The sequence below is a fragment of the Bombina bombina genome, chromosome 1 (genome assembly GCF_027579735.1).
Source record: "Bombina bombina isolate aBomBom1 chromosome 1, aBomBom1.pri, whole genome shotgun sequence".
In the NCBI taxonomy this organism is placed as follows: Eukaryota; Metazoa; Chordata; class Amphibia; order Anura; family Bombinatoridae; genus Bombina; species Bombina bombina.
Window position 1 is genome coordinate 1,426,056,358 of NC_069499.1, and position 16,593 is coordinate 1,426,072,950.

General features: G+C 36.4%; 1 protein-coding gene across 4 annotated transcripts; it reads left to right on the forward strand.

Moving 5' to 3' along the window:
• The first annotated feature begins 443 nt into the window (after positions 1-443).
• Positions 444-14,113, forward strand: MRPS21 (mitochondrial ribosomal protein S21). Of its 4 annotated transcripts, none has more exons than XM_053695968.1 (4): positions 444-514; positions 7,698-7,757; positions 9,743-9,835; positions 13,626-14,113. In XM_053695968.1, exons 3-4 carry the CDS (start codon positions 9,753-9,755, stop codon positions 13,804-13,806), a joined length of 264 nt encoding a protein of 87 aa, XP_053551943.1. In that variant the 5' UTR covers positions 444-514; positions 7,698-7,757; positions 9,743-9,752; the 3' UTR covers positions 13,807-14,113. The 4 variants fall into 4 exon arrangements, with proteins under 4 accessions (XP_053551943.1, XP_053551957.1, XP_053551965.1 ...); XM_053695974.1 differs by lacking the exon at positions 444-514 and adding an exon at positions 594-639; XM_053695982.1 differs by lacking the exon at positions 7,698-7,757 and having other exon boundaries at positions 464-514.
• Positions 14,114-16,593: the final 2,480 nt, after the last annotated feature.

Sequence of the window (16,593 nt, forward strand, 5' to 3'; positions counted from 1 at the left end):
TATACAGAAAATATAGAGTGAATCTGCTGGGTCTACTAAGTATTTCCCAATGAAAAATGACCTACAATGTAGTTTAAATGTGAGCAGCATCTAAAAACAAAACAGCTCAGCACATGGGTGTAAATTAATGCAGCAATGTATGTGGTCCCTCTAGTAAAATGTCTGGATATTTTGAACTTATCTTTTTTTTAAAAAAATGCGTTCCTTTTTTAGGCTTCTTCGCCCTGCATCTTTCAATTTGCTCCTTTTGTGATTGTTGCCTTCCTTACAAGACTACTGCCTTGTTCTTACACCTTACTATCCTCGCCTCTCACACAAGTAGTATAACCTACAACACAAGCAGCAGCCATGGGTCGTTATATATGCTACTTTTTACAGAACAGACGAGCGTAGGTACACGAATAATAAGTCAGTTGAGTGGGCGTGGCTATAGTAGAGACCATGTGATAAGGGGTGCTTTTTTTTTCCAAACAGGAGGTGGTTGTACGTCAGATCCGGTGACCTGCCAATACTGGTAAGTGCAGAATCGGGAAGGATATTGGGTCTTGGTGAACGGTTTTAACGCGAACGTACAGTTCTACTTAGTATAAACCGGCCTTCGACTCAGTGACCGAAGTGGGAAAGGTTATTTTTTTTAAAGTGAGTAAATAAAAATATTACAACGGGCGTGCGTGCTTTGTTGCTGGACTACATGTCCCTTCATGCTTTGCGTGTGCATTCTAGTGAAAGACACAGTACAGATGCTGAGTATCTAATACTGTTACAACTATAAAACAAAAGGAACTATTAAAACGGCAATAATTGTAAGTTTCTTTGTATACATTGATGTTCAAGAATTCACATACTCATAATTACACATGTTGGTAAAAAATAAACGGTACATGTCAAACAATGTGTGTGGGAGGTCGCCATAATACATCTTTGCTTTACGTCAGGTCTTTGACAGGTCATACAGTATAACAATATTTTATCATAAGGAAACTAATTTTTTTAGCTAGCAAGACGACAACACATAAATTAAGACTAGGTTAAAAGTATCTGTTTATATGATGTATATACAGTCATAATTTAATTTTTTTTTTCTTTTATGATTCAGATATACGTTGCTATTTTAATTTAGAACTTATCATTTTTCTTCTTCATTCTCTTGGTATCTTTATCGGAAAAAGCAGGAATGTAAACTTACAAACCTACCAGTTTTGTTTCAGCACCCTGGGTAATACTTGCTGATGGGTGGCTGCATTTAGCCACCAGTCAGCAAGCACTACCCTGGTGCTGACCATAAAATGGGCCAGCTTCTAAACTTTCATTCCTGCTTTTCAAATAAAAATACCAAGAGAATGAAGAAAAATGAAAGAAAACATTTTGGTTTAGTAATTTTTTTTAATTTTTTTTTTATTGAGGTTATTCAAATAAACATAGTTAAACAGAAGTTCAATAGGTTTTACAGTAGAGTATTGATAAATTCTCTTTATATGTGCTTAGGGTCATTAAGGATATATAAAAAAAAGGAAAACCATCAGCTATGACTCCCGTTACGAAATATAAAACACAGAAATGTAGGAATCTGAAGTTTTGCCTGATAAACAGATGGCCAAGTAGTAACCAGTGTAGGTACATATGAGATATCACTTGAGGAAGTAAGTAGGCTAACAATACTTATGCAATATCAAAATACTACAATAGCTGTGGACTTAGAGCCAGGTTTTAGCTATATTAGCATTAACAAAAAAAAACAAACAAAAAAAAAGCAACTCCCCAGAAACTTGATTATATAACCCTTGCCACCCAGATACGGGCCCTATACCTAGATGGCAGGTGAAGTATGGACATTTGTAGATGGAAGGTCTTCCTATTATCTATTAGGCTCCTCTAAACTGCAGATATGGTTGTTATGACTCCCTATTAAAGTGAAAGAAGTTGGTCTCAAAGGCTCTGAATAAACCTCTCCTACAGATAGGCTGTTAGCCTTCAAAATAAATACATAGCCAACTGAGGGAAGTATGGATCCTAATGATCAATGAAGGGGAATCCCTTAAGCTATGAGGGGAATAACCCCTTACATTCTGCTGTTAGATTTACGACAGTTTTAAGGTTAACATATGATTAGACAGCTACTAAGTCCCAAATATGCACATAAGTCATGTTAGCCTGTACCCTCCAATAATGGAATTGTGGCGCATCTGAACAATAGAAACATAAGGCAAGTTAAGAGTGATTTGTTATCTATTTGTAGGTAACCCTGTAAATGGATGTATGAACACCCATTCCAGTTTGGACTACTCTATAGTTGCAGGCTCCATCAGTGAGACTATTACTAAAATAGATACTATAGTATTTGAGCGGTTTCCCATTGTAGGAGCTGTTATATTTGAGAGTGAGAAGTACCCTGCTTTAAACATATCATAGTAAATTAATCCTAGATCTCAAGCCACTCTCCTAATATAAACGTGAAGAAAGAGTAGCCGTTAGCATATAGCTGACAGAATATAAGGTCAAATGATATGCCTGCTCAGCTATCTCACCCTACAGTGTGGTTTAGGATGCATAGTGTATTGTGCCAGTATTAAGTAAACTCTGGAACTCGAAAACATAGCCCCTTAAACATCATAGTCATAAATATTCCACTAAACAGTAATATATGGTGGAGAGAAGATATAGAGGCTCTATCTATGACATGTCTCATACTTGATCCCAACAGAGTAAATATATAGGAACCCAAAGGCGTCTAAAGTACACACAAACAGGAATTGAGAAAAAAACAACAATTTATAACTCCAAACATCTCCAAATAGAAAGTACATAGTGAACTAGACAGTATGGAATCTCTCAGTCAACCATGCGGCTTAACCGATATAGGGAAATGTCTCAGTTTATTAGCTGATTCCAAACCGGTTCCGGATCCACCCACGGCCCAGGTGCAGTCCTTCAGATACAGGGCACTGAAAGTCAGCCTCAGGTACAAAGCACTGTGTGTCAGCCAACATTGGTATATCATCCAGGAGTAGAGATATCAGCTCTGTTACATATAGGAGCCTGTTAGATGCAGAGTTACTTACTGATATTCCGTGTTCGCCGCTTCCCACCCCATGGCTTGAGGTCAATTCTGTATAAGGCAATTGGGAGATGTGAGGGTGGGGAGCAGTCTTTGTGTTATTTCTCTTTTCTTGAGACGCCCGATGCGAGATAATCTCCCGAGATTAAGCTCCACATGGCGAAGGCTGTTGCGTACTCCGCTGAAGCCGTGGGGGATATGTCCGCTTGTGTTGATGGATCTCTGATATTCCATCTGAAATAGGGTCAGAACAGCGTCCAGATCTCTCTGCAAGTCACCGTAGTGGTGAGACATTAGTGACCGGACCTTCAATTCCCAGGTGTCTATCGCCTCCATTACTGTCCGTCCGCATCTTTCTCGGCAATAGTTACCAAGATTTAGTATCCAGCAAGTGCTGTATCTATGACAAAGCAAGTTGCTATATATGTGACCGTCAGTGTAGCTGTTGTTCCTAGATGCCAGGAGAGTGTGATGAGAATCTCAATGCAGGCCCCTGCTCGAGTAATATATTACTCTGGATTAGGTCTCCAAATAAAAAGTGTCAGACAATAGTGGTATCAAACGATGTAGAAGTTCCCAAAGAAGTCCATTTATGCCAGTGTGACTATCGATGACCCTGCTAGTTAAGGATAATCGCCAAATTAGTTAGATGGGTTGAAGAGCTTAAATATTTGCTTCATACCGCTGTTGCTAGCTAGACACGCCCCCGGGTTTAGTATTCTAAGGTAAAATATTTTATTATAAATGCTATTTTTTTACATATGGTCATTACTACAAACCCTGATAAAACTGTGCACATTGTCACAGTGGTTTTTGATTTATTTAGATTGGGCCACAATATGGTCATCCAACCCTCTAATCCCCTATCCACTGAATACTGTATATCTGAACCAGTTAGTATTTTATTTAGTATTTGTTATGATCAATTCTTTATTATCTGGAAATTAAATTACAAAAGAACATGAATTTAAAATTTGTACATGCTTTTAAAGCAACTTCCCTAAAAAATACTAATTTTCCACCTCCTGTTTCTTGTCAGCCTCCTAAATCACCCAAGAACTTCAGTCATCACACATGGGTGTGATGGTTACCTGTGACATCATTGATAATACAATTCAGTCCCACACTATGTGAAAATCTGTCAGAGGTTCCGCACCCAAACCTCCACTCCATAAGCACATAGTCCAAAAGACAGCAGCACTTACCAAAATCTTCCAACGTTTACCTCTTTATTAGAGTATCCCAAAGGTGTATATACAAGTCCTTGTATATGATACTATAATAAAGATGTCAACTTTGGAAGATTTTGATGAGTGCTGCTGTGTTTTGGATCTGTGATGCCATGGCACTGACTGATTATACACAACTGCCAAGGTATATGATTGGTGCATATGCCCATACTTTTATAGGACTGGCAAGAGCCTATGAGGCATAGAAATTGGAAGCCATTGTGGGGACACTTCAGTTACATGCAGCTGATTTTTTTTTTTTTTTTTTTTTTTTTTTTTTCAACTACATTATAATGGAAAAAGTCTATTAGTACTGTAGGAACTGACATGTTATAGGAGTTTTTATATGAACTCTAGATAATGTTTTTCATTAGATTCATTTATAGCTCGAATGATCTGCTAACATGCAGACCCGAGTAAAATGTTGTTAGTGTCTACGATCTTGACAGTATATGAGTGAGAGGAAAGTAATTGGCTGAACATTTAGATTTATAGACAGGGGTATTTTTGTCCATTGATATACGGTTAAAATTAGATACAGTATGAGAAAACTGTGTCAATTTGATTTGAGATGAGGATGTTGGTTTTGCTCCATCTAGTGGACAGATGATGATATGCAGTTTAGAATTAAACTGGGTAGAATTAAATCACATATGAAAAAAAAATGAACATCATTATAAATTTTTGTGTGATAGGTCTTACTCGTGATTACAGTTAGAGATGCATTTCTGTAAGTTGGTTCTGTAAAGGACAGAGGATGTTTCTGTTGTTGCATTGTGTGTTCAGGTAGTATAAGGTGAGATATAGTATATTAACTTGGATACACTAGCAACAGGTTTTCTGTAACCTTTTACTAAAGCTCCCTCCATATTTGTAGTCTTATATGAATTGTTTTTTATCAAAATAACATAGGAACTGGACTTGTGCCCATGATCACTTCCACTCACCTCCCAGCATGCCAGTGTAACAGTAAATCCATGCCATTCACTGTTTATGCTGGTTGTAGCCTGGTGCCGCTTTATGGGGAGGATCATTCTTGCCTTAGGGGTTAAAAACCCTGGAAAAAAATATTATAGATAAGATAATTACAGTATAACCAGTGTGTATGTGTATATAGATTAGCATGGGTACAATGCAAATTTGATCATAGAAGTTTGAAATCTTTTTCAGTTTCATGTCCCTTTTTTTTTTTTTTAAGGTAAAATTAAATTATTAACCCTTTCACGATGGGGCAAATGTTCAGAATGAGAACAAATTTCTGAACTAAGCATTTGCAGGAAATGGGAAGCTACGTGATCAATGATCCGTAACTTCATTGGGATCGGATTATGGTAGGCACTATGCTAGACACTTCCCCCAGTCTAATTATTAATTTCCTAGATGCAGGATGCAGAAAAATTTAGGATGTTCCATGCTGGCCCAACGGCATCTAGGAGTTAAATTTCCACTCTGCTTAGCTTTGTTTTGGAACAACTTTACACCCTCATGCTGCCTTTAAAAGCGATGAGCTTTTATTCGTTTCAACTGTTCGCCATTCTTAGCTGCTACAGCAGCTCACAGCAAAAAAATATTTTGCTGAAAGGTGACATTTTCACCTCTTAGCAAATAGCTGTGCTGTAAATCCGGCTTCCATGGGCGCCAAACTGGATTTACCGCACGGCTATTGGCTAAGAGGTGAAAAAGTCACCTCTTAGAAAAAATAATTTTTGGCCGTGGGCTGCCGTAGCAGCTAAGAACGGCGAATTGTTGAAACGAATAAAGGCACTTTCTGCATGAAGTATCTTATACTTCATGAATGAAAGTGCACTTTATTTGTTTCAACAGTGAACCCTAGTGTTCACCTTTAGTACATCCTAACTTCTGTGGCGTCCTGCTCCATACCAAAACTAAACGGCAGTTGATCCGACTGGGGGACGTGCCTAGCAACTGAGGCAGTTCCCCAGGAGCCAATCGGCGCTGTTTTTGAAGCAAATGATCGCAGTGACGATCATGTGCTTCATTTTACTTTTTAAGTTTACAACTGGAACTTTGACGGTTCGGTCCATCCTAAAGGGGTTAAAGGCAAACTATCTAATGAAGCATTAAAATATTGCAAGTTTAGTAACCCTAAAGTTAAGTGTTAAGTGGCTTAAAATGTCATTTGACATAAGCTTTGTGTTCTTTAAAGGGCCATGATACCCAAATGTTGAAACACTTGAAAGTGATGCAGCATAGCTGTAAAAAGCTGACTAGAAAATATCACCTTAACATCTATATGTAAAAAAGAGATATTTTTATCTCAATGTCCTAAGTATTTACACCCCATTGTAAAGGACTTTAAGCAGCAAATCAGTATGTCTGTCCCGGGACAGGCAAGGGAGTGAGCCCCGTGCACATTTGTTATTTCCCTATTCAGTTTGAAGAGACAGTCCAGTCCAAAAACAACTTTAATGATTTAAAAAGGGAATGCAATTTTAAACAACTTTCCAATTTACTTTTATCACCAATTTTGCTTTGTTCTTTTGGTATTATTAGTTGAAAGCTAATTCTAGGAGGTTCATATGCTAATTTCTTAGACCTTGAAGACTGCCTCTAATCTGAATGCATTTTGACCACTATATGGCATTAGTTCATGTGTTTCATATAGATAACATTAAGCTCATGCATGTGAAGTTACCCTGGGGTGAGCACTGATTGGCTAAAAAGCAAGTCTGTCAAAAGAACTGAAATAAGGGTGCAGTTTGCAGAGGCTTAGCTACAAGGTAATCACAGAAGTAAAACGTGTGTTAATATAACCGTGTTGGTTATGCAAAACTGGGGAATGGGTAATAAAGGGATTATCTTTATTTTTAAACAACAAATTCTTTGGTTGACTGTCTCTTTTAAACACTTTGAGATTGTAATATAAAATGATAAATCATATCTATAAAAAAACCTCTGCAATATACTTTCATTATTTATTTTGTATCACTTTTCCTGTAATTCCATTCTAAAATTGTGAGCTTCTCAGTTCCTGTTAGAAATGGAAGTGCAGAACACTGTTATATTCCCCACAGCCATTGGCTGCACACTCTCGTGACCTATTTATAACTGTTTCCAATTGGCCACAGCAGAGAAAGTAACCTAAGTTACATGACAGCTCCCATTGTTTTATAGACACTAAAACTTTACACTTATTTTTCCACTATTTAAACGACTAATTTAACTTAAAAAATACATCTGCATGTTATTCTCAGACTAATCTTTTCTTTAAATGTGTCATTCTAACTAGCATTTGTTTAGTGTTTAATGTCCCTTTTAAGGAAGTTTACTATGAAATCTCATGAGTGAAGTAAAATCTCATGAAATCACAGTAAAAGAGTTCGACCTCAGCACTGTTGATGCTGATTGGCTGCAGTTCATTTCTTTTTTTTTTTTTTTTTTTTTTTTTTTAGCTGCAGCTGAAGTATAACTTTTACACATGACTTACTCTGCTGAGCTGAGGAGATTGTGAGGTAAAATATCTTCCTATTTTTACATAGAGATGCTCAGGTGATATTTTCATGTCAGCTTTTTACAGTTATACTGCATAAGTTTCAAGTGATTTAGCATATCAGTATTGTGTCCCTTTAAGGTAAAAACAAAAGGGTGCATCCTGGTGTAGACTGTATGGTTGATGAAACAAAATCCCAAGTGTCACTCACAAGTAAGATGGCACTATAGAGATGGATAGTGCAAATAGGCCGGATGATGTCGCAGCCACCAGCTGGCAGATGCCCCCAGCAGCATCCTCTAGGGAAATTCCTCTTTAGACACAAGAGTCTCCATTATCCAGCCTCAGGAAAAATCCAGCAGTCACTTTCCTGTCTCAGGAGGAATTCCCCTCAAGGTTGTTGCTGGGAGCAACAGCCAGTTTATCTGTTTGATAAATCAGTCTACACCATGAGGCACCCTTTTGTTTTTACCTTGTAGAAACATGTTGGTTTCCCTGCACCTTAACCCCTTAACGACAGAGGACGTGCCAGGAACGTCCTACAAAAAAACACCCTTAACGACTAAGGACGTTCCTGGCATGTCCTGTGGTCTATCAAGCGGTGGAATCGATCCTGATCGCTTCCAGATGCTTTTATGGTATCGCAGTGATGCCTCAATATTGAGGCATCTTGCAATACCATTTTTTTTTTACAAACCGATGCAGAGAGAGCCACTCTGTGGCCCTCTCTGCACCAGTAGCGATGGTGCCGATCAGCTATTCGTTGGTGGGTGGGCGGCCCATCACTACCCAGCATCCGGATCCTGTTTGTGCAATATGCACGCCGGGAGCGTGCGGGAGAGGCCTGTGTGCGCGCACAGAAACCACTGCCACCAATGAAAAAGAATAAGAATGAGGGAGAGGGAGGGGGAAAAATACAAATCGGAGGATCTGGGAGAGGGAGAGGGGGCTGCTACACTACGGAAAACTTATATTTATTTAAAAAAAATTAAAATGGGTACTGGCAAACGGCTAATTTTGAAAAAAAAATGGTTTGGAAATAGCAAAGTGCTACTTGTATTTATTGCCCTATAACTTACAAAAAAAGCAAAGAACATGTAAACATTGGGTATTTCTAAACTCAGGACAAAATTTAGAAACTATTTAGCATATGAGTTTTTTTGGGGGTCAAAGTTAGAAAAAGTGTGGGGGGGTTTCCAGTTTTTTTTTTTTTTTTTCCCCATATTTTATAAACTTTTTTTTTTATTATAGTAAATTATAAGATATGATGAAAATAATGGTATCTTTAGAAAGTCTATTTAATGGCGAGAAAAACGGTATATAATATGTGTGGGTACAGTAAATGAGTTAGAGGAAAATTACAGCTAAACACAAACACCGCAGAAATGCAAAAATAGCCTTGGTCCCAGACGGTCAACAAATGGAAAAGTGGTCTGGTCACGAAGGGGTTAAAGGGACACAGATCCAAAAAATTTTCTTCCATCATTCAGATAGAGCATGCAATTTTAAGCAACTTTCTAATTTACTCCTATTATCAAATTTTCTTCATTCTCTTGGTATGGCAAGACTGTAAGTTTAGATGTCGGCCCATTTTTCATGAACAACTTGGGTTGTTCTTGCTGATTGGTGGATAAATTCAACCACCAATAACCAAGTGCTGTCCAGTGTTTCTGAACCAAAAAATAGCTTAGATGCTAGCAAGAGAACTAAGAAAAATTGATAATAGGAGTAAATTAGAAAGTTGCTTAAAATTGCATGCTCTTTCTGAATCACAGAAGAAAAAATTTGGGTTCAGTGTCCCTTTTAAGAAGGGGAGCTGCTTTGGTGACTTATTATTCTGGATCAGATACAGTATTGTGTGTAGTATAGCGCCCCCTGTTTACTTTGTAGGTGTAAGTGTCAGTTTTAGATAAAACTAAATAAATACTTGCTATCCTTTGGGGGGGGTTCTCGTATAGAATTTGAGTTGCTAAAAAATATTTTATGTATGTTTTGTTTTTTTTTTAGTACCATCGGGATGGCAAACCACCTCAAATTTGTTGCTCGCACAGTTATGGTGCAGAATGGAAATCTGGATGCAGCTTATAGGACGCTAAATAGGTGATGACTCTGTGTAATATAAGTTATTGGAAGCTAACACAAACACACATACAAGACAATTTTATAGGATTACAGACAGGTATATTTATTTTCAGGACAACAATGCACATGATTCCAAGCACTTGCATCAGGACTTGACAATACTAGTCACCATGCCAATTAAAATGTGGACTATGTACATTCAACATGTGCATGTAAACAGCAGGGGCCATTGATCTACCGGGAAATCAAAGCATATAGGTTACTGCTATTTATGTTAATGATGTCTATATTTGATGCTGGCCTTAGAGTGAAATAAACTGTGTTGGTTATGCAAAACTGGGGAATTGGTAATTAATGGAATAGCTATCTTTTTAAAACTACAAAAATTCTGGTGTTGAATGTCCCTTTAATTAGAGCATGTAATTTTTTTTTGACTATTATGGTCATTGAAAGGGACAGTCAACACCAGAATTTTCTTTTAATCCCTTAATTACCCATTCCCCAGTTTTGCATGACCAACACAGTTATAATAATACACCTTTTACCTCTGTAATTACCTTGTATCTAAGCCTCTGCAGACTGCCCCTTTTTTCAGTTCTTTTAACAGACTTGCATTTTAGCTAATCAGTGCTCACTCCACGGTAAATTCACGTGCATGAGCTCAATGTTATCTATATGAAACACATTAAAGGGACAGTTAAGTATAAATTAAACTTTCATTATTCAGATAGGACTTTTAATTTTAATTGACTTTCCAATTTACTTTTATCATCAAATTTGCTTTTTTCTCTTGGTATTCTTAGTTTAAACTAAACATAGGTAGGCTCATATGCTAATTTCTAAGCCTTTGAGGGCTGCCTCTTATCACATGCTTTTTAAATCTCTTTTCAACACAAAGAGACAGAAAGTACACGTGGGCCATATAGATAACACTGTGTTCAGGCACAGAAAGTTATTTAAGATCTAGCACAATACAATGCTAAATTTAAGACAATAGATAATAAATAGTCAGTCATGTGATCAGGGGGCTGGAAGAAGGTTCCTAGATACAAGGTAATCACAAAGGTAAAAAGTACATTAATATAACTGTGTTGGTTATGCAAAACTGGGGAATGAGTAATAAAGGGATTATCTATCTTTTAAAACAATAACAATTCTATGGTTGACTGTCCCTTTAACTAACGCCCTCTAGTGGTGAAAAACTGTCAAAATGCATTTAGATTAGAGGGGGTCTTCAAGGTCTAAGAAATTAGCATATGAACCTTCTACGTTTAGCTTTCAACTAAGAATACCAAGAGAACAAAGCAAAATTAATGATAAAAGTAAATGGGAAAGTTGTTTAAAATGACATGCTTTATTTGAATCATGAAAGGGTTTTTTTTTTGGTCTTGACTGTCCCTTTAACATTGACATGAAAACTGTATTTTTGGCTTCTTTATTTTGAGTTAGTTTATCATACTCTGGAATTTATAAATTAATGGGGTTGTCATTTTGTCTCGAGTTAAAATCAAGGTATAGATACTTTTGCTTAGAAGTATGGCTTTAAAAAAAAAAAAGTAACTTAAAAAAAAAATCAAATTTTATATAGGGTTGTTGTGTGTGTGTGTGTGTGTATGTATGATTGATATATATATATATATATCTCTATCTCTATCATCTCTATCTCTATCATCTCTCTCTCTCTCTATCTCTCTCTCTATCTCTCTATCTCTATCTATCTCTATCTCTATCTCTCTATCTCTAGATATATAGATATATATAGATATATATATCTATATCAAATAACACTAGTACTGCAGTATGCAGTGATACCTTTTTTTTTTTTTTTTTTATTGGACTAACATAATATTTCAAAGACAAGCTTTCAAGTGTTTTCAGGTCTGAAGCAATACTGATCAATCTGTAAGTTTAGATGCTGGCCTATTTTTGGTGAACAACCTGGGTTGTCCTTGCTGATTGCACAGCACCAATAAACAAGTGCTGCCCATCGTACTAAACCAAAAATTGTCTGTCTCCTTAGCTTATATGCTTTCTTTTTCAAATAAAGATAGGAAGAGAATGAAGAATAATTGATAATAGGAGTAAATTAGAAAGTTGATTAAATAGCATACTCTTTTGTAATCATGAGACAGTTTAAAAATAAAGGTTTTTTTTTAGGGGGGTTTTTTTCTTTGATTTTTTTTTTTTTTATACACTAAAGATAAAATATATCTAAAAATTTTTTTTTCAAAAACCAACCTTTATTTTTAAACTGGCAGACTTTCTGCTAGTACTTAAGATGGCGGTGACAATTGTGAGGTGGGGGAGGAAAGAGAGCTGTTTGAGGGGGGTCACTTTAAGAATTTTTAATACCACAATTTGGCTGCCAGAATTCTCAAACAATTGTATAGTAGATAGACACTGAAGAGACTAAAATTCAATTACTCCGCTCCGTAAAGCCCAGCGCAGTTAGGACAACATGTAACGTCGGGAACAGGTTAAAGTTCTTGAGACTATCCAGTTTGGTTTTATAAAATACCACATTACTGCAGTATATAGTTATATTTATTCTAGGAGCGTGTTTAAGTTTCAGATTAGAAAAAGCGAGGTGTACCCTAATCTATCTTTATATAATGAATCGGTAGGAGCCACTGAGTGGTAACGACACAATTCCCAAATATATACAATATTATATGTATCTAGAATGTTAGATATGTGGTATTCAAGTCTTTGTGTATTATTTTATTACACTTAACCCTTTAAGGACACAGCTTTCAGTTTGCTCAATTGTTTTATGACGGAAAAATTCCGTCATATGTCCTTAAGAGGTTAAAACATACAATTCTGAACAAAAATAATTGATATATTTTATCTTAATTTGCACTGCGGTATTCCATATTTCCATTTGATTTTATGTTTGTTTTTTGTTGTTGTTTTTTACAACTTTAAAGGGACAGTAAATACCTGAGATTTTTTATAAAAATGTTAAGTTATGCATAATTAACTGCAATATATTTGTATTATTTATTTTGCTCCACTTTTCATGAAAATAGAGCAGTGTTTTTTTTGTTTAGTTTTTTTTTCTTCTAACTCTCAGACCTTGAAATACACCTGCTGACTTCTCAAGGCTAGCCCTGCTACACATCTATCCCTAATTGGCTTTAACTGATAACAACTGCAAAACAATTCACTATATATGAACTTTACAACAGTGGCTAGCATTGTTTGCAAACTAAAACCCAGTTTGGCTCAACCAAAATAGGCAAATGGCACTTAGGTGTTGGCAAACAAAAGCTGTAAAAATTATGTGAATTTGTTTTAAAGATGTTTAGACTTGGCGGATATGTTATCTTATTACAAGACAACATAAATGTCATGTAATTACAAGGTGTTTACTGTTCGTTTAACCCCTAGTTGCTAAACGGGACTACAAAGCTTTGCTTATTAGCCAAAGAATTTTAAATGTACTGTAACTGTGTCCGCTGCATTAAAGGACGCAAGTCAGCAACGTTCAGCTTGTCTCAAAAAAAGTGACAACTACCCTGTTGTTCTACCCATTCATGGTTTACAGAACTTTTATTGAACAGCCACGGCTAGACATGATGTCTTCAGTGTCCTGAAAGTCAGCAAATGCTTGCAGAGTTAATATAGGCAAACATGATTAAAGAATGGACAGCTACTATATAAACACGGCCTAACCTGATAACGGGTTAAACACAGAACTTTATTATTGCATTGTTGCTTATAAAATTTTACAGCATTTTTTGCACATATCTCACTTTAAGAGTTTTATATACTAACATGCAATTTCTATGATTCCCCTGAACAGAATTCTTACTGTGGATGGGATAATTGATGAAGCCAGGCGTAGACGTTACTATGAGAAACCATGCAATAAGAGGAGGAGAGAAAACTATGAAAATTGCAAACGGATATATAACTCAGAGATGGCTCGTAAAGTCTCCTTTCTTATGCGAACAAATCGTGAAGACCCTTGGCCTGGTTGCTAGAGAGAGATGAATGCCAGTACTAAATTTTGTATTAATTTTTAGAAGGACATTGCTCAAAAATAGACCCTGATGTGATAGCTTTTAAATCTTTGATTTTTGAACATTGTGTGTGTTTCTACCCTAAGGACCTGAATTGAGAAACTGGAACAGGTTAGATTTTACATATTTGAGTTCAAGAGAGGTAAGGGTAATAAATAAATCATAGTATAACCTAAGCAGGGAATATTTAAAAGGACATTAAACTCAATGTTATTTTCCATAAAATGTTGAATTATACATAATTAAAAAATCCAAAACCTTTGCAATACACTTTCCTTATTTATTTTGTCTGCTTTCTCTGCAATTTAACTTTAAAAAATGTTGTTTCTACTTCACCCACAGAGAGGATGGACTGTATTCTGTGGAATGCTGAACCAATGACACTCCTACATCACCGTGATTGGCTCAGGATTGTGGACTTGAGTCAAATGACTTGGACTTGATTTAAAATCAAGTCCTAAATTTGATGACTTGCAACTCGACACAACATAATAAGATGATTTGCAACTCGACTTAGACTACAATAACTCAAACCTAGGGACGTATAGACAGGGGAGGCAGAACCCTCACCAGTCATGGGGAAAAAAATAATAATCTTAAAGTAAAATAAAAATGACAAAAAAACTTACCAAATTTCCTGACCTTGGCTGCAAATACATGGAGAAAGGCAGTGATCAGCTAAGCCTCCTCCCAACAACTTAGAAGGTGCTGTGTGGAGCACCCGCCCACTTTGTCAGGTCAGAGTCGCATTTCATCAAGCCAATCAGGAAAAAGCTCCAAGTGAGGCAACTCTAATATCTACCTCTTGGGGAGGGGGGGGGGGCATGACAGTGTTTGTGTAAGAGAAGCATTGACAATCTGCTGTGGGCAGGAACTAATAGAAGAGGGAAATCTTGGCGGCAGAAATATTGTGCTGCAACTGCCTTTCCATTTAAAATTGTGCACAGCAATATTTTTTTAACGCAATGTTTGCCGCTTCGGCAGCAGGTGAGGTAATTATTTGGACAATGAAGATGTGAGAACACTGTAAATACTCAGAAATCTTGATAAAGAAAGTAAAGGGTACTTCCCACAGTTTGATCAAGACACTGTATTCTCAGAGATAGACCTCTGCTTATGAGGAGAAAGGAGATGATATTATACACAGTGGACTTAAGAGAAAATCCAAATTCTTTCCTGTCAACTTGAATGACCACTTCACCATTTTCTATAAAATGGTATGTGAAGATCTGGATGAAATGGCCAAAAATGCTCCCTCCCGGATTAAACATGACAATCTGACCACACAGGAAAGGATAGCCCTTGAGAAACTTATGGCAGACACTGATGTGGTGTTCTGAGCAGCAGACAAGGGGGAGGAGGCATTGTAGTACAGAAAAGGGTAACCTATCTAAAAGAAGCCATTAATTTATTGGGTGATGCCCAAACATACAAACAATTTAATATGTGAACCCACAGATAAATTCAAGATAAAATTGTACAGTTTAACGAAAGCTAAAGAAAATGAAATTTTAGATCTGGATGAATTTAATTTTCTATTGGCTAGATTACAAGTTTTGTCGGTAAAAACTTGCGTTGCTAACGAGCCTTTTTTTTTCCAGCGCACACTTTAAACAACACTGGTATTACAAGTTTTCCGAATGGCTGCGTTCGCCTCAGAAAAGTGAGCGTTGAGCAAATTTAGCGCCACTTCTACCTGTAAAACCAGTGTTGCGTACGGTAGCGGTAAGCTGGCAAAACGTGCTTGTGCACGATCTCCCCATAGGATACAATGGGGCTGATTCGGCTGAAAAAAACCTAACACCTGCAAAAAAGCAGCGTTCAGCTCTTAACGCAGCCCCATTGTTTCCTATGGGAAAATACTTTTAATGTCTACACCTAACACCCTAACATGAACCCGGAGTCTAAACACCCCTAATCTTACACTTATTGCCCTCTAATCTTCCATTCCCCCAACATCTTCGCCACCTGCATTATACTATTAACCCCTAATCTGCCGCTCCGGAAACCACCACCACCTACATTATCCCAATGAACCCCTAATCTGCTGCCCCCAACGTCGCTGCCACCTACCTACAATTATTAACCCCCTAATCTGCCGCCCCCAACATCGCCGCTACTATATTAAATGTATTAACCCCTAAACCTAAGCATAACCCTAACACCCCCTAACTTAAATCTATTTTTAATAAATCTAAATAAAATTTCTATAATTTAAATATATTATTCCTATTTAAAACTAAATACTTACATATAAAATAAACCCTAATATAGCTACAATATAACTAATAGTTACATTGTAGCTATTTTAGGATTTATATTTATTTTTAGGCAACTTTGTATTTATTTTAACTAGGTACAATAGCTATTAAATATTTAATAACTATTGAATAGCTACCTAGTTAAAATAATTACAAAATTACCTGTAAAATAAATCCTAACCTAAGTTACAAATACACCTAACACTACACTATCAATAAATTAATTAAATAAATTAACTACAATTATCTAAAATAAAATACAATTAAATAAACTAAACTATATTACAAAAAAACCACACACTAAATTACAAAAAAAATAAATAAATCTAATTACACCTAATCTAAGCCCCCTAATAAAATAGCCCCCCAGAATAATAAAATTCCCTATCCTAAACTAAATTACAAAGTAATCAGCTTTTACCTGTAAAAAAAAAAAGAAATACAATACCCCCCCAACATTACAACCCACACACCCCTACTCTAAAAC

Bases quoted from the DNA above. Each gene is read 5' to 3' on its own strand.
- MRPS21 (XM_053695968.1), top strand. From the start codon at position 9,753: ATGGCAAACCACCTCAAATTTGTTGCTCGCACAGTTATGGTGCAGAAT. The intron at 9,836-13,625 runs GTGATGACTCTG...TCCCCTGAACAG, and splicing joins GCTTATAGGACGCTAAATAG to AATTCTTACTGTGGATGGGA.